This window comes from Gossypium raimondii, chromosome 2, assembly GCF_025698545.1.
Source record: "Gossypium raimondii isolate GPD5lz chromosome 2, ASM2569854v1, whole genome shotgun sequence".
NCBI lineage: Eukaryota > Viridiplantae > Streptophyta > Magnoliopsida > Malvales > Malvaceae > Gossypium > Gossypium raimondii.
The window spans coordinates 925,221-942,671 of record NC_068566.1 but is presented as its reverse complement, the minus strand read 5'-3'; the positions used below and the strand labels follow the sequence as shown (position 1 = coordinate 942,671).

The following is a 17,451-nucleotide window of genomic DNA, read 5'->3' as shown; positions in this document are numbered from 1 at the left end:
GAGGATCTACATATGGATAGATTTGCACGGTAATAAATACTGAGTCAATTTACAGTTGATTTACCCAAGGTAAAAATATTTTGAATAGTGTGAATTTTTGACTCGGATATTCTAGATTCTATTTGAAGCAAATTCAACGTTACTTGAATATTCAGTATTTAAATTTGTTTATTTTAAAAAGTTATCTTAAGAATGGAGTTACTAAATGTTTATATTTATGGGGATAATTTGAACAATAATATTGGGATTTAATGTTGTTGATAAACAAATTTAGATTTTTTCCTTAGAGTTTATAAGTACATATATGATACAACATAATTATAGATACGTATCTGAGTAATTATAAAATAAAATAAAAATGAAAAACTAAAATAAATAAATAATCGAAATATAATTGAAAAACTAGCACATCGTAAGTGGCAGAACATGGCAATAAATTTTAAAAAATTTTGAGGGTCTAATTAAAATTTTAAAAATGTTGAGAGGGTTAGTGAATTTTTGAAATCTCCAAAGGATTTAATTAAAAATTTGAGAGCCTAATTTTGAAAACTCCAGAGGATTTAATTAATAATTAATTATAACTTTTGAAGAGCTTATGAAAAATTAAAAATTTTTGAGGGCTTAATTAAAATTTTTAAAAAAGTTAGAGGACTTAATGATAAATTTTCAAAATACATTTTACCAATGCCCATGTTAAGATTTAAGATTGGAGACCACACATAGTAATTGCAATCAACCATTACGAACCATGCCAATAACGGATTTTAAAAATCGGAAATGGTGATGGGAGCGTGGAGGAAAGACGCGGGGAGAGAGCGTGGGTAGGAAACTATTCCATTTAGCTTGGGAGAGTGGCAGTGACAGAGCAGAGATACGGTTACGGACAGAGGTATTACATGTAATGGGTTGGAGAGGGGAGGAGCCTCGTGATCGGAGAAGGCAGATCCATGGAAGACTGTTCCCTCTAGTCACGTGGCCTCTTTTGACTACTCAATGACCAACCCCTTTGCTTTGTTACCAGCGCCCCCCCCCCTCTAACTTTTTATTTTTTATTTTAAATTCTTTCGTTTATTAAAGGTTAAAATTTGCCATAGGTCCCTATACTCTTACCAAAATTGAAATTTAGTCTATATGTTTATTTTCAAGAATTTAGTCCTTTCACTTTTCGGATTTTAAAATTCAGCTCTAATTGTTAACATTATAATTTTTTTATTAAATTTATTGGTATGACATTTTAGAATAAAAAATTACTTGGTATGTTCTTATTGGATATCATATTCTTTCTTTTAGTATATTGAGATTTATAGTTTGAGTATTACTTTTGACCAAATAAACTTTAGGTCTCTAAGTGAGAAAAACGACATAGCTTATGGTCAAATTGGTGAAATTCCATCAAACATCTAGAAACTATTATTTAATATTTTAGATAGTCCTTAGATTTAAAAATATTCAATTGAGTATTAAAGTATCAGATTGTATCAATCTAAGCCTTGCAATCAATTTATTTGTTAAATGCCAGTTTAGTTATGATGTAAAAGAGTAGTTGAAATTTATGGATTAAATTGCAAACATTTGTGCTAATAAAATCAATTGTCTATGATCATTTTCTTTTTTGGTTAAATTATGGTTTTGATACTTTTATTATGCTCAAATTTGAGATCCGATTTTATATAATTCGGTACTATAATTTTATAATATCTTTTGATCGAAATGCTTAAGAGTTTTTTTTACTAAAACACCCATCAAATACAAAAAAAATCCTATGTCATCATTTGAATTAATTAATGATATAATACAAATAAATGAGTTAATGCTAAATTAAAACATAAGGACTCAATCTCAATTTTGAAAACAACAAAGGAACAAAATTAAAATTAAACCATTTATTTAATAAACAAACGCTTCATATACCAAGACTTAAAAGTTTTTCAAATAAAAAGCCTTATTCTCCACATCGACAGTGACAGACTGTCTTTCTTCTTATTTTCATTTTCATCCTCTAATATTAATTTTGATTAAAATTCTATGTACTTTACGATTAAAATTTTGATTTTATACGTCAAAGACGAGGTATATATAATATGTCACATGTAATTATCTTGTTATTCATCAATTATTTTAAATTTTAATAGTAAAATAAAAATTTTAACAGACTAATTTATCTATTTTCGAGTAACGATATTAAAATATGATTTGACTTTTAATATAAAAACATCTACTATACTTTTACCGCATTTAATCAAAATTAAAAAAAAATTTACTTACCACTTAACCCAATGAGTAATTTTTCTTTTAAAAATTTCTATCTGGTCTAACATGCAACATGGGTCCATCTCTGTCTATCACCTTTATTTTCTCTCATTGCTATATATACTTCATATACATCATCACTCCATTTCCATTTCACGACAACGTGGACTGCAGTTTGCTGACTGGTTTTTTTCTCTATTTTTATTAGCTCTTAAAGCTACCAAACAATATCTCCCTCTCTCTCTCTTATAAGTTTCTTCATTCAAAGACTATATTATTGCACTTTGGGTCTCTCAGTTTATACACCATTTGGCTCATACCATTGCCCCCTTTAACCCCATCTTAGTAGTGAAATGATGCATAGGTGTAGCAGTAGCTCGCAAGGGAACATGGTGGGTGGACCTTGTTCATGCGGTGGCTTGTTCCATAGCCAAAACAACTCGTTCTCGATGATGTTTTCAATGGCGGCGAACCAGACATGTTACGATGAAACGGATGTGATGTACCCTTTCGCTTCTTCCTCTTCGTCTGTTGATTGCACTTTGTCTTTAGGAACACCTTCGACCCGCCTCGTTGAAGACGACGGTTATAAGCGTTCTTCACGCCGTGAAAGCCGCTCCGGCGGCGGAGGCGGCGGTTCTTGCATGTCGAACTTGTGTTGGGACTTGGTGCGAAACAAGAACACGACGAAAGCTGGCCGTAATAATGATAATAATAATAGTTCAGGCAACGATCCTCTTTTGGCTCGTCGTTGTGCCAACTGTGACACTACTTCAACACCGCTTTGGAGGAACGGTCCAAGAGGTCCAAAGGTATATATCTATATCTATATCTATTTCTATATCTATATACATATACATATACATATATTATATTGTCTTTATTGATTTAGATTTTTAATGTTTTGGCAGTCGCTTTGTAATGCTTGTGGGATTCGATTCAAAAAGGAAGAAAGAAGAGCTTCAGCTGCAAATGCTAATGCTTCATCAATAGCGGAACAACAGCAATACCATGGCTACAACAACAGTTCATGGGGTTCAATGCAATGTTATTCATCGCCGGTGAATGAAATCAAGTTCATCGAAGACGGCGATCCTTTCCTTTCTTGGAGACTCAACGTTACCGATAGACCAACAAACCTTATTCACGACTTCACCAGATAAACAAAAAACCACCACCACCAACCCAAAACGCCATTGACGGTGAAGACCATGGCGGTGCCTGCAAATCACTGTTCCCTTTTTTAGTTTGTGTAACTTGTTTTGTCTTCTATAGATGGAGTAAGAACGGGATAATTCTATGTTCTTAGTTGCTTTTTTTTCTCTTTTTTTCTTCTCCCTTTTAACTTTAATTTCTTTTACTTCCAGTTTCCTATAAATCCCTTTTCTTCCTTTCATTTGAATATGATGATCATGATGATGAGGATGATGAAATGTTGAGGACCGTTGGATTTGATTACTGATTTCCCTGATGTAATGTAATAGATATATATATACAATTTGTAGCTAACTTACATATGCAAAAAAAAAAAAGTACTTTTTTTTCATGTGATATGGAACTGAAGTTTACTTTACCTGAGGCTCTGTTATATGAAGCTGCTGCTTCTTACTTGTTGGTTCTTTTTTATTTCTCTGAATTTCACAACTGAAAGAGAAAGTTAAAAAACAAGTTTTTTGGTTTAATTTGGTTTTAGTCCTTTCTGTTTTGCAAAAATTCAAGATTTAATTCTTTTACTTTGACCATGTTATTTCCGATATCATTAAGGTGTGTTTGGATAAATTTAATCTTTATTTTTTTTATTTTAATTAGTTTTGTATTTTTTCAAATAAAATTTAATTCTAATTGAAATAAAATAATAATTCTAGTTTCAACATCATATAATTTATTTATTTATTAATACATAAATTGTAATAAAACAATAATTATAAGAAAAATTATGAAAATCGATACTACAAAATATTAAAAGAACTAAACTTATTAAAAAATAAATTCTATAGCAAAAATAATTTAATAAACCAAATATCAAAATTTAAAATATTATATTCCAATCAAATGAGCCAAATAAGATGATGTAACATATCCAACGTTACACCTTATAATCTTACATTTTGACACCTTTATTACCAAATATAATTTTGCATTAGGGCTGACAAGGACCTTGACCCTCTTTGGTTAAATGGAGTAATTCTAATTTTAGTCCCTTCTAATTATGTTCAATTTAACTTATTTTTAACCAATTTTTATACTTTGGCCTTCAATATCGAACTTCTGGCTTCGCCCGTGCTTTCATAACTGACGACACATGATTTTTTAAAGCCTCAAGTAGATGTAAATTTACTATTGATTGAATATTGTTGATTGGCTCTCTGTGATCAAATATCAGGTAAAAAAATTTAATTAACAGCGTTATCAGTCAGACATTGTAAATAGATGAAGTAAATTGAAAATTTGAGTATAATATAGGGGCTAAAAACAAAACTAGACCCTTATTGCTTATCTTTTCAAATTCATTTCATTGTCATAAGAATTATTACATTTTGATTCTTCTGGCTGATAAGAAATCTGATCAACCAATTGCTTTGTGTTTAACAATGTGTGATTGTTCTGAGCCGGAGAGGACACTGTTCGGTTCAGAACACATAGTAATGCAATTTGTCGTTTTAGAGACCTTTTGGGGTTTTGCCGGTTTGGACTTTTCCAAAACCGATACAGGTACTGATATGGTCATATTCTTGAGATCTTGACCGTCAATATGGCCTCTAATGCACACCTTGGGAAACCCAATTATGCATTTGCAAAAACCACCCTTTTTCTTACATGGTAAAAGTAGCACGGAGGATTCGGTATTAAAAGTTAAGATTGTATTTTAATTTTTTATTAAACATGAGTTAATTGATTTTTGTACGTTAGTTTAAAGAGTATATCGTTCATTTCTGTTAAAAAGTGCATCCTTTTATATTGTTAAAATGTACTTTGGTTGATGGAATGACTAAATATATCATATTGACGTACATTGATTAGTTTTCAACAATAAGAATAAATAATTTTTTAATAGATGAATCGATTTGTAATTTAATTTGATAAATAAAGATTAGTTTACCTTTTTTTAAGTAGAGGGACAATACAATTCGACTCCTACGCGAGCCTTTATAGTAATTTTACCTTTCTTAAGTTGGTCTAATTATAGTTCTAATACCTCTATTTTTAAAAAATATTGAAAGAGCTTAAAATTAACTTCACACAGACCATTTTAAAAAACATTTATATATGATTTATTTAGACAATTTTTAAAACTTTACATAAATTAAAAATATTTGAATTTATAACGGATGGTATTGAAATTCATCAAATGATTATGATTTTTTTTCATGTCACTAAAATTGTTCAGGGATTGAGGGCTCCTTTGGATGCCTAGTTACTATCAGTGAAGCACGTTTACTATTGATTTTGGTGCAATCGCACCACATATACCTGTTTAGATAGCATCCAAATTTGGTCAGTGAAAATCCTCCAACGAACTGGTGAGGAAATTTTGGACTGGAGGGTTAAGCACCAGTAAACAAAAAGAAACGTCAGTGGGTAATATTTTTACCACTTTATTTTTCATATGGGTGTGAAAATAAGACAATTAAGCTGTTTTAATGTTATAACTATCATTTAAATAAATACAAATATGTTAATTTATAGGATAATAAATAGAATATTAAAAGATACATTTTAATATTTTATTAAATGAATTTATAAATTCACATATTTTAATAATTTTATAAAAGTAAAATAAATTTAAAAACTTTTGATATATATCAATTATAATCTAATGTCCTTAAAAGTCATTTTCTATTCTCACCTCACCGCTACAATTACGTTTGAATCCAAACACACACTCCACCGTTGTTTCTAATCTCACCGTTACAGTATCCAATCTCACTACTACAGTAACTAATCTCACAGCCACCGCTGTTTTTAACCTCACCGGAGCTAAACACACCGCCATCCAAACTAAGCCTGAGTCGGGTTGGGTTCGAGTTGATATAAAATTTTATTTTTTTAAGCTCGGGTTTGGTTTTATCCAAAAAATTGGCCTAAAAATTTTCTCAAGTCCGACCTAAATTAAAAATACTAAATTTGAGTCCAACCCAGCTTACCTGTATTAATTTTTTCAGATTATGTTATATATATATTTTAAAATATAATTTGTCAAATGCACTAAAAACATTAAAATAAATGTTTCCCAACAAATTAAAAATAGATTAAAAATTCTTTATACTTAAGTAATACTAAACTAGTTGCAACTTAACAAGCAAATGCCTCTAAAATAGTAGCAAAATTAACAATAAAACAAAAGTTATACAATATCCAAACAATAACAACTAAATGTAGCAATATAATAGCAAAATGGTAGCAAAATAGCTTATTCGAGCCGGGATCGGACAAAAAAACTCCACCCGAGGCCCGATCCATTTAGAAAACATACATTATTTTTTATCCAAACCTATTTTTTGGGTCTAAACCCTTCCACTTTTCAAGGAAGCTTTCGAACCTAGAGGAATAACTCAACTCGTGATCAGGTCTAAGCATTACCATATAATTTATTAAGACATATTTAACATCATTAATAAATTAATTTATATTACATAAAAATATACCACGAAGTGAAAATTAAATTAATTATTTCAATGTAAATATTTGGTGTTAGTGAGATTTTTTTTAATTTTGTAAGTAGAATTTAAATATTCTCAGATATTCCAATTTTTTTAAAAAAAAATCATTTAACTTTTTAAACTATATTTATTCCAAATAATTTTTTATTTACTAATTACCAAAAGGATGTTAAAGGATAAACTCAACCTTGGAATAAGCAACTCCAAACAAGACCCCACAAATTTTTAAAATTTTGTAGACAGAGATTGTCTCGCAATCATCAATTCTTTTGTTGATTTAATTCATGTGAGATTTTTTTTTAATATTTGTTTGTTTAAGGTTATTTTTATTGATTTATATTTATTAAAAATTTAAAATTACGTATTTTGGCGTGAATCTTAATTTAATTTGTATGGATATAGTTGTCAATGTAAGAGGACTTAAGTTCGACTGCGCTGAAGTTCGTTATCTTCTTATTTGAGTTAGAGAGAAATTATGGATAGTTCTAAACATTATATAAAAAAACAAATATATTTATCAACAATTGAAAATCTATTTATTTTAATAATAATTTTAAAAATTATAATTTTTTAAAACTGTTTGCGGAATAAAATATATATATAATATTTGTAAAATACTAACCATTTATTTTATTTTTGTTTTCAAGTTTTGGACTTTTTTCAATAAAAATATTAATTACTTGATGTGCAAGAACCCAAGACTATGAAAACTTAACCCACCCACGGTCCAACAATCTTTTGTCACCAAAATGCCCAAACGCTAACAAATTTCAACCATGAACCATCCTCCGCCGCAAACCACCGGGATCACCACTAGAACCACCGTAAAAAAGCTCCGTGAAAACCCCACACCGTCCTCCAAAATCCCATTCCAGTCCCGCAAAATCCGAAAACTCACCACCACTGCAACCGTCGTCGACAACGACCCAACCAAATCCCCTCACCCTCCCCTCATAAAAATCCCTAAATCTCTATCAACAAAACCCGAAATCGACGCCGCTCTTAACCACCTCCGCTCAGCCGATCCTCTCCTCGCCGCCCTCATTTCAACCCATGCCCCACCAAAACTCTCCCCTAATAACTCCCCCTTCCTCTCTCTCACCAAATCCATAATCTTCCAACAACTCGCCACCAAAGCGGCCAATTCAATCTACACCCGCTTTGTCTCCCTATGCGGAACCCATTCCGACGTCGTTCCGAACAGGGTCCTTTCTCTCACCCCACAAAAGCTCAGAGAAACCGGCGTCTCCGCTCGCAAAGCAAGCTACCTCCACGACCTCTCCGATAAGTTCTCGACTGGGTTTTTGTCGGACACTTTGATTCTCACGGCGGACGATGAAACGTTGTTCCGAATGTTGACGTCGGTGAAAGGGATCGGTCCTTGGTCAGTCCACATGTTCATGATATTCTCGTTGCACAGGCCTGATGTTTTGCCGGTCGGTGACCTTGGTGTAAGGAAAGGGGTGCAGTGTTTGTATGGGTTAAAGGATTTGCCTAAACCAATGCAAATGGAACAGATTTGTGAGAAATGGAGGCCTTATAGATCGGTTGGGTCTTGGTATATGTGGAGGCTTATGGAAGCTAAAACTACAAAAGGGAATAATGGCAATGCTCAGGGTGTTGTTGAAGATGATCAAAGTGGAGGGTTTTGAAAGAAAAAAAAAGTTTTTAGGATTGAAAGTTTGCAACTTTTTCTGTAATTGCCTGTAATTTCTAGTGTTATTGGATTCAATGTTAATTCGATCTGTTTAATGTTTATTCATGATAGTTCTTCATTGATTTAGCTTAGAGAATAAGGGTTTGAGTTAATTTCACCATTCGTCCTTAAACTATTGTCAAAAGTTTAAATTGGTCTAGAGCACTCAAAGTATAGGTCAAGATTTTTAGAATCGAATTTGTAGTCAAATCGATGAGGTCACTAATTTACGTTGTTCAATTGGTTTGATCGAATCAATCGTCTGTAGGCTCAACTAAATAAACCATTACAAGTTTATAAAATTATATTAAATATTTGGTTCAACTGGATCAACTGCTCGGTTCAATTGACTTTTTTTCCTAATTCAACCAGTCCATACCAATTTTCGAGTTAACTGGTTTAATGCTCTTCTCTAAATTAATATCTTGATTGAATCTCCATCCAATCGATCCGACCAGTCAGTCTGATCTAGTTCAAGTAACCTTAGTATGGATATTGTATTAATCGTCTTTTAAATCCACCATTAGCTTGGGCGTTAACATGCTCATAATTAATGTGAAGCACAATAAAACGTATGTTCGGTAACTACATAGATAAGTTTAAGTTTATCGTGTTAAAAATAATCCTTTAAAAATATGTTACAACTTTTTTTAATGTGTTAAATTCAAACTATACATGCAATAAGTACAAACGTATTTACAATTACGCTCACAATATTTTTAAAATTCATTTGAATATTTAAAGTTTTAAGTATGAATTTAAAATTTATATAATAATTTATGAATATTTAGTGCAGATAGCACTTTTAAAATTTTATTTTCTTAACATTTATATTTCATTTTAATCAAATAAAATTTTAATTTACGATAGAGATTTTTAGCTTTAATACAGACCAAAATTTTCATTTAAAAATATGGCTGTATATCAAAAGAAATGGAGCTAAGTTCAAATCCATGAAAGCCCATGATTGTGGCTCAAGCAATACAAATCCAGCGAGTGGCTCAACTCGTTTGGAGCCCAACTCACATAAAGGCTCACAAGAATCATTTTGCAGAAGAATATGTCACACATCAACCACTCATCCTTCATGTATCAGAGTCCAACAGTTATCATGAGAGAGCCAAATAGACGACTCTTCTTAGGCAGTCGTGTTAGAAAGCGAACAACCAAAAGAGCATCAACCTCAACCATCAACTGCTGGATACCAATCAGACTTTGCAACTCGCAAGCCCTCACAAACGCTAATACCAGTCTGCTGGATATCCCGAAGACTCAGTTCCGACACCTTATATGGCCTCATTGTTTTGCATATCCTTAGCCACACAACCCGATTTATTCTTGTTCAACCCCCCACATAAAGGCATCCACGAGAATAAAAGATGAGCATTGTTTAACTTTGATAGGACCAATTTATCGGTCGGATTGGTTAGACCAGAAATCAAATGAGGTATCGGTTTGAGATAAGGGGTCGAGCAATTGAACTGATTTTCTCTATTATAAATATTTTAATAATTTATTCAATAGGACCAAAAAATTGATCCATTCAATTGAACCGATTAAATAGAAAATTGATGGTCTGATTGGTTCAACTACCAATTTTATTCTAAAAACCTTAAAAAATCAGGTTCAATATTAAAATAAGCACATTTATAAATATGAATAAATTTGTAAATTTATAACTCGAATCTAACCCGACCCATTAATCTTTAATCCGATTAAATACATTTTAAATATTTTAACGAATAATTTTGTTACGAATCAAGACAAGAAAAGAATACATTAAACATTATATGTCAAATACCAAAAATTGATGTCTGCTATAAATCGAATGATTATGGTTGAAGAACATGTTCTTTTTTGTTGTTGTTTGTTTGCTTTCGGCACCTACGAATCAGACGACACGCATGCTTTTTTATATTCCTTCGAGAGAGGCCTTTATTTTGATAATTTTTCATCTCTTTTTAGCGGCTGCATGTCTAATGGCTTTAACCAATGAACTGACAATTTTTTTTCTTGGATTTATTTGTACTTTTTTCTTGCATTTTTAATCCCTGTATTTTCTAAATTTTGAAATATTAATTATGACCCGATAAGGATGGTTAAATTCGTTGAGTTAAATTTTATTATTTTTAATATTTTATACGTTAAACACGTTACCAGTTGTATAATATCACGACACAAAAAAAAAATTTACGTCATTTTAGTTGATGCATTTAAGGATTTTTATTCGAGTGAGGATTGAAATTTTAAAAATCGAAAAGCATAGGGATTATAAATGATTAAATTGGATAATATGAACTAAACTTACAACACATAACATGGGAATAATAACATGATTTGACTTGACTAAGTTCACAACTAATTTTTGAATTAAGACTGAAATTTCAAAATTTAAAATATGCAAGAACTAAAATCGACCAAATTAGAGTATAGGCGCTAAATCCACAACTTATACATCATATAAGAATAGGAAAATAACAACTTTTTAGAGTCAGATTAAATTACACTTCTAGAATTAAGTAGGTAAACCCTAATTTACATTTAAGATAAAGCCATGTGTCATAGGGCTAGAATTTTAGTATCTTAACTCGTGCGGCCTTAGACGATTTTTTTGCTTCAAACTTGCCCGAGTCAGTCAAACTCTCACAAATGTGAAAATTCTCGCAGAATTTCTCTAAAGCATCGAGATATAGCAAAAGCAAACTCGAATCGAAGAAACACTGAAGAACAGAAAAACGATGCACACAAGGTATTTGAAGCTTTCGTATCTAAATATCATCCTCCCTTTTAATTCGAAATCTCACCATTTGGTTAAAAAAATCACAAATTTAAAATCGAGTTTCTACATATATTATAACAAAACTTACAAAAATTTTCAATGCATTTTAATGGTTCAAATTTAATGAGGATTTAGATTTGAATTTATATATTTTTAGGAGAATACTTTGAATTTTAAATTTTAGGAAGGGTCAATATGTAATTATACCATTAGATTAACTCAAAATTTTGTAATTTTGTTTTTCTCTAAATTCTTTTAATAAAAATAATATTTAGAAAAGATAAGTCACCAGTAATTATGTTATTTTTCACCAAAATCATGTCTCAAGAATTATCTACCTAATTAACCATTTAGAGAAATTAACCATAAAGGCCGCAAAAAGTTCAGAAATTAACCATTTAGAGAAATTCCAATTTCTTTAGAAGGCCGCAAAAAGTTTCGCATTAATTATTTTATATTAACTTTTGTATCCAAACCCTAAAGTTTAGTATGTGTTAAATTACAAATTACTCCGTATTTTTCGATTTGATCATTTTTAGCCGTAAACTCTTTAAATTTTAAAATTTTAGTCTTAACGCAAATGACAATTGGTAAATTTATTAGCTAGCTTTTTTACGAGTAACATATGGAAATAACAAGCATTTTTTTGGGTGAATTACGAGAGGAGGGCAAAGCCTTAACAACAACGCGACTAGTGCGTTTCAAACCCAGATCACACTTGGGGCGGTGAACACCTTGACCGTCAGACCAACATATAGGGTTCAATCGTTTTATTTTTTATTTGGACAAATTCATTCTCTATATTTTTTTAATTTTGAAATTCCAGTCTTAAACCAAAGAATAACATTTGGTCAAGTTATGCTGTTAGTCTTATATCATGTATAAGTTGTGGTTTTAGTCTTTGTTCTCCAATTTAATCATTTTTAGTTATTATACTTTTTTGAATTTTGAAGTTTTAATTCTGTCTTGAATGATAGTCGTTAAATCCAACAACTAAAACGATGTGATTTTTTAAAAGTAGTATGTGAATGACAAGTTAACATGATATCACACTTGTAATAATATGTTTGTAGCCTAAGATAGCGACAATAGTAAAATTTAACTTAGTTGATTTATCGGCTATTGTTTGGTTATGATCGAAATTTCAAATTAAAAAAGTATGGGGCTAAAAATGACCAAATAATAGTTCAGGGATTAAATCCGCAACATACTAATGTCCTTTAACTATAACCCAAATCATATAAACTTTAAAACGTCCTAATTGAGTTCTCGAAATATGAATCTTGTATCAATCAGGTCTCTTTGTTAATCTAACCATCAATTTAGGCAATTGTATATTTTTAAATATGCCCACGTTAAATTTGAACTAACATTTAATACCTAAGCTGATGATTAGGTTGATGAAGGACCTATTTATTATAATATTGATACATTAATAATTTAATTAAAATGTCTTGAAGCTGAAAGAGTAATTTAAAATTGAGTCCCAGCAAGAGAATATTAGAGGCAATTAATCCTAATATTTAAGTAAAAAATGATTTAATCACATTAGTTTATAAGGTATTAATTAAAGTATTAATAGAAAGGTTAACGTGCACACTGGTGTGTACATTTTTTTTATTCCACAAGTACTATTAAAAAATTGTCACATATTTTTTTAAAATATTTTATTATGCCCTTATAAAACACTTATCAATTCCTTAACTGTGCTTGCAAAAACTAAAAAACAGTGTACCGAAAATTTTCCCTTAAACAAAAATCGGTTTGTCAACAAATGTTCTATGACTATATTTTTTTAAAGATTATTATATAGTAATTTTTTTGAAGAATATCATTATAGATTTTGATGATATCTGCTCTTTTTGACAACCACTCATAGCCCATTCCCAACCCATAAATAGGAGAATAATACGCTTCAGCGCACTCAAACCCACGTCATCTTATATTGACAACAATGTCCATATTAATCGAGTTAAGACTCGATCGACAATATTTTTTAATTCATTGGATTTGAGAGTGCCCATCAATATAAAACTCATCATATTATTAATTTTTAAACTAAAAATAGCTTACGGACAAAAAAAACCTTGATTGCCGACTAAAATCTTGCATCAAAAGTGTCTGGAAAATTAATTTTTTCCAAATTCATATGATAAGGTGTTTGGACTATATAATAATGAGAAAAAAGTATTTTATTAATTAGCAAGATTTTGTAATCTTCGATATGATTAAGATGAAGGATATTAAAGTTGAACATTTTGTTTTACCATTGTGAATACTTAATCAGCAATGCACGTAATCTCGATGTGACTTATTAACCCATAATTGAGTTCTTTTAGCTTTTCAAATTATGGGTTTTAAGTTTATCGAGTCTTAGCTCAATTAAGTCAGTGCAGGAGGATGTGGGTTCGAGTGCGTTGAAGCGCATTATCTTTCTATTTAAGGGTTGGGGAGGGACTATAGGCATTGTATCAGAAATATGAAATAATGAGACTAATGTTCAAGAAAAAGAATTATCGATTTTTGGACATTATTTTACAGTTTATGTTTAAGATTCGTGGTTGCTTCTCTCGATAATATCGTCTCTAATGTTTGAACTTTGATTCCCTCCTTAAAACGCAACGTGGTTTACCACTTCAACCAACTAGTTGATATTATAGTTACTAATTAATTAGTGTAGACAAAATGATAATTAGTAGCCGCAATTAGGCGCATGTGGTGTGATGAAAGAATGTGATTAATGATTTAATGAATGTATAGTTAAAATATTATTGAAGTCCCTGTAGTTTTTGCATATTTGGAAGTTAGTTTCGTTATTTTATTTTTAAAAATTTAGTCCTTTTACATTTTAAATTTCAAAATTTAAGTTTACTTAATATTGTTAAAAAATTATTAAATTTTATATGATATTTTGAAATAAAAATTTATTTAATAGCCATGTAATAAAAATTGTAATTAATATGATTTTAACAAAAATTAATGATATTAATAATCACTCTTACATTTTAAATCCCAAAATAAAGGATTAAATTCCTTAAAATAAAAATAACCTTATTTTAACTCACACAATTAAGGGTTAAAATATGTCATTAGTCTCTATACTTTGACAAAATTTAAGATTTAATCCATGTACTTAAATTAAGATTTAAAAATCTCAGCCCAATCATAAAAATAGAAAGTATTGTTTGTCAAAATTCATTAATTTTGCATATTGATTAAGCTGCCCTCATATAACGCGGCATAATTTAAAGTTGATAAACTTTAACGAAATTACCGACGATAATAACGATTGGACTAATATTTTTAAATTGAAAAAGTAAATAATTAAGTCTCTAACTTTTAAAGTACATGGATTAAATTTCAAATTTTATCAAACTATAAGTACTAATATTATATTTTATCCAAAATTAAGCTAAGAGGCGACAAAGGTGAAAGCAAAGCAAAGGCAAAATGAGGCTTGAAGCATGGTTATGTAGTTGGATTCCACATGCAAAAACGTCAACTCGGCCACTCAAATCATGCACGTTCGGTTCCCACCCGCGTGCAGTTTTTGATTTGACTCACTCACAGACTCGGGTGACTCCCCTAATCTTTAACCTTTATTTATTTTGTCTTCTTTCTAATTTTTATGCTTTTATCTTCTTCTTTTTTAAAATTTTCAAAATTTGCAATTAAATATTCTCGTAAATCATGTTTTAAAGTTTTTTTTAATATATTTAATTATAAAAAATTACAAAACAATCACATAAATATTTAATTTTGTTTTTTACATTAATTGGTTAATGTTGGTAAATTTTAAATATAACATAATAGTAATTTTAACCCTCACTATATAAATATTGTGTAATTTAGTCCTTTTAGTAATTTTTAGATCTTTCACTTAAAAAACTAAAAAATCAATTTACAGCTAAATTTGATTGAAAATAAACAAAATAATAGAAACACCCTAAAGTCCAAGATAATAAATATTATTTTTTCTCATTCTTTTAAAATTTAACCCTTAATTACATAAAGGAAAGTAAAGCTACAAAAAATACATAATGTATAGATGTTGTGGGTTAAATTTTCTTAGAATCAAAACTAAATTGATATAATTTATAAATATTAAATACTAAAGTTGTTATCACGTCAATTTTAAAACTATCACCGTTAACCCGCTAAGGTTAAAAATAGACCACAAATATACTCAATGTGTAAGTGTTAAGATTGATTTTTTTAGCATCAAGACTAAATTGCCATAATTTATAAATGTTGAAAGTTAAAGTTGTTATTTTATCAATTTTAAAAGCTCTCATTGTTAACCCGCTGACAAATAAAAAAACAAAATTAAATAGTTTGTTTGTTGCCCATTTTCTATCTAAGATATTTTAGTTGCGAGTTGTACTAATGTTCCATGTGAGAACGAGGGGAGGTAGGTTGGGAGTATTGGGTAAGCTTGACGGCTTGGATTCAGTTACTCTCCAGTTTTCTTCATATTATTACGGGTTTTTTACAAAATTATTATAAAAAAATAACCAAAATATTATAACTTTTTTTATTTGTCAAAATATTATAAATTTTTTATTTACCAAAATATACCAAAAAAACAAAAAAACAGAAAAAAAAACCTGACAACAGTCTGATCAGGCCAATCACATTGGCGGCACCAAAGGTGCCAAAGAGATTGGCGGCACCAATGGTGCCAAAGGACTAAAATGTAACTATCTGCAGTTTCAAGGACCTGACATGCAAATTTACCATTTTGAATTTTGAAAGTCTGCTCCGGGGCGCACTAAAATTAAAACGTGACTAATTACCTTCTAAGCCCTCCTTATTTATTATTTTCTTTTTGTTACCCTTTAACTCACTTTTTTATTTAATAAACAAGCCCTCAACCTGTTTTGTAGTTAAATAAGCTCTTAATCTATGATTTTTACTCATAAAAGCCATTTATTTTCTTATTAAAGTAAATATATTTTCCTAAAGTAAAACTATTTAACAAAGTATAAACTAATTCGCATTTTATGTATTATTTTGGTAATTTGATGAGAAGAGTTTATTTAAAAATTTACTAAATTTGATGAGAATAGTTTATAATTATAATTTATTTTTTCTATTTGGGTTACATTTATGGGTGATCAGCTTTTCTAAACCCTAAATCTCATTTAATAACTCTATTTTAATTTAAAAAATTAAATAAACTATTTTAATTTAAATTTTAAATTAAAATAGAGTTATTAAATGAGAATAATTTATTAAATTAAAATAGAATTATTACTTAATTAGAATTCTAAGTATCTTAATTATCACTTAACTAATATTAGATTTGATTAAAAATTAATAGAATACCGTGCATGCCTTATTGAAAAACTAGAAGTAATAATAAAACCGATCACCCATAAACGTAACCCAAATAGAAAAATAAATTATAATTATAAATTATTCTCATCAAATTACCAAAATAATACATAAAATGCGAATTAGTTTTTACTTTTTAAATAGTTTTACATTAGGTAAAATATATTTACTTTAATAATAAAATAAATGGCTTTTATGAGTAAAAATCATAGATTAAGAGCTTATTTAACTACAAAAATAGGTTGAGGGCTTGTTTATTAAATAAAAAAGTGAGTTAAAGGGGAACAAAAAGAAAATAATAAATAATGAGCGCTTAGAAGACAATTATCCACATTTCAATTTTAGTGCACCCCGCAGCAGCAACTCACTTTCAAAATTCAAAATGGTAAATTTGCATGTCAGATCCTTAAAACTGCAGATAATTACATTTTAGTCCTTTGGCACCATTGGTGCCGCCAATCTCTTTGGCTCCTTTGGTGCCGCCAATGTGATTGGCCTGATCAGGCTGTTGTTAGGTTTTTTTTTCTTTCTATTTTTTGTTTTTTTGGTATATTTTGGTAAATAAAAAAATTATAATTTTTTGGTTATTTTTTATTTTTTATAATAATTTTGTAAAAAACCCTATTATTACTTTGAATAATTTGATTATAAGTTTTGATCATATATGTTCTTTTTGACACATGTCTAGATTTACCTATAGTCCATCCCCAATCTATATAAATGGGAGG

At 29.6% G+C, this 17,451-nt stretch overlaps 2 protein-coding genes across 2 annotated transcripts; both read left to right on the top strand.

The window, feature by feature from the left end:
- The first annotated feature begins 2,412 nt into the window (after positions 1-2,412).
- On the top strand, positions 2,413-3,712 carry LOC105787532 (GATA transcription factor 18). The gene is made up of 2 exons (XM_012613962.2): positions 2,413-3,062; positions 3,162-3,712. Exons 1-2 carry the CDS (start codon positions 2,604-2,606, stop codon positions 3,411-3,413), a joined length of 711 nt encoding a protein of 236 aa, XP_012469416.1. The 5' UTR covers positions 2,413-2,603; the 3' UTR covers positions 3,414-3,712.
- Positions 3,713-7,601: 3,889 nt separating this feature from the next.
- Positions 7,602-8,673, top strand: LOC105787531 (DNA-3-methyladenine glycosylase 1). The gene has a single exon (XM_012613961.2). It carries the CDS (start codon positions 7,688-7,690, stop codon positions 8,561-8,563), a length of 876 nt encoding a protein of 291 aa, XP_012469415.1. The 5' UTR covers positions 7,602-7,687; the 3' UTR covers positions 8,564-8,673.
- The last annotated feature ends 8,778 nt before the right edge of the window (positions 8,674-17,451 follow it).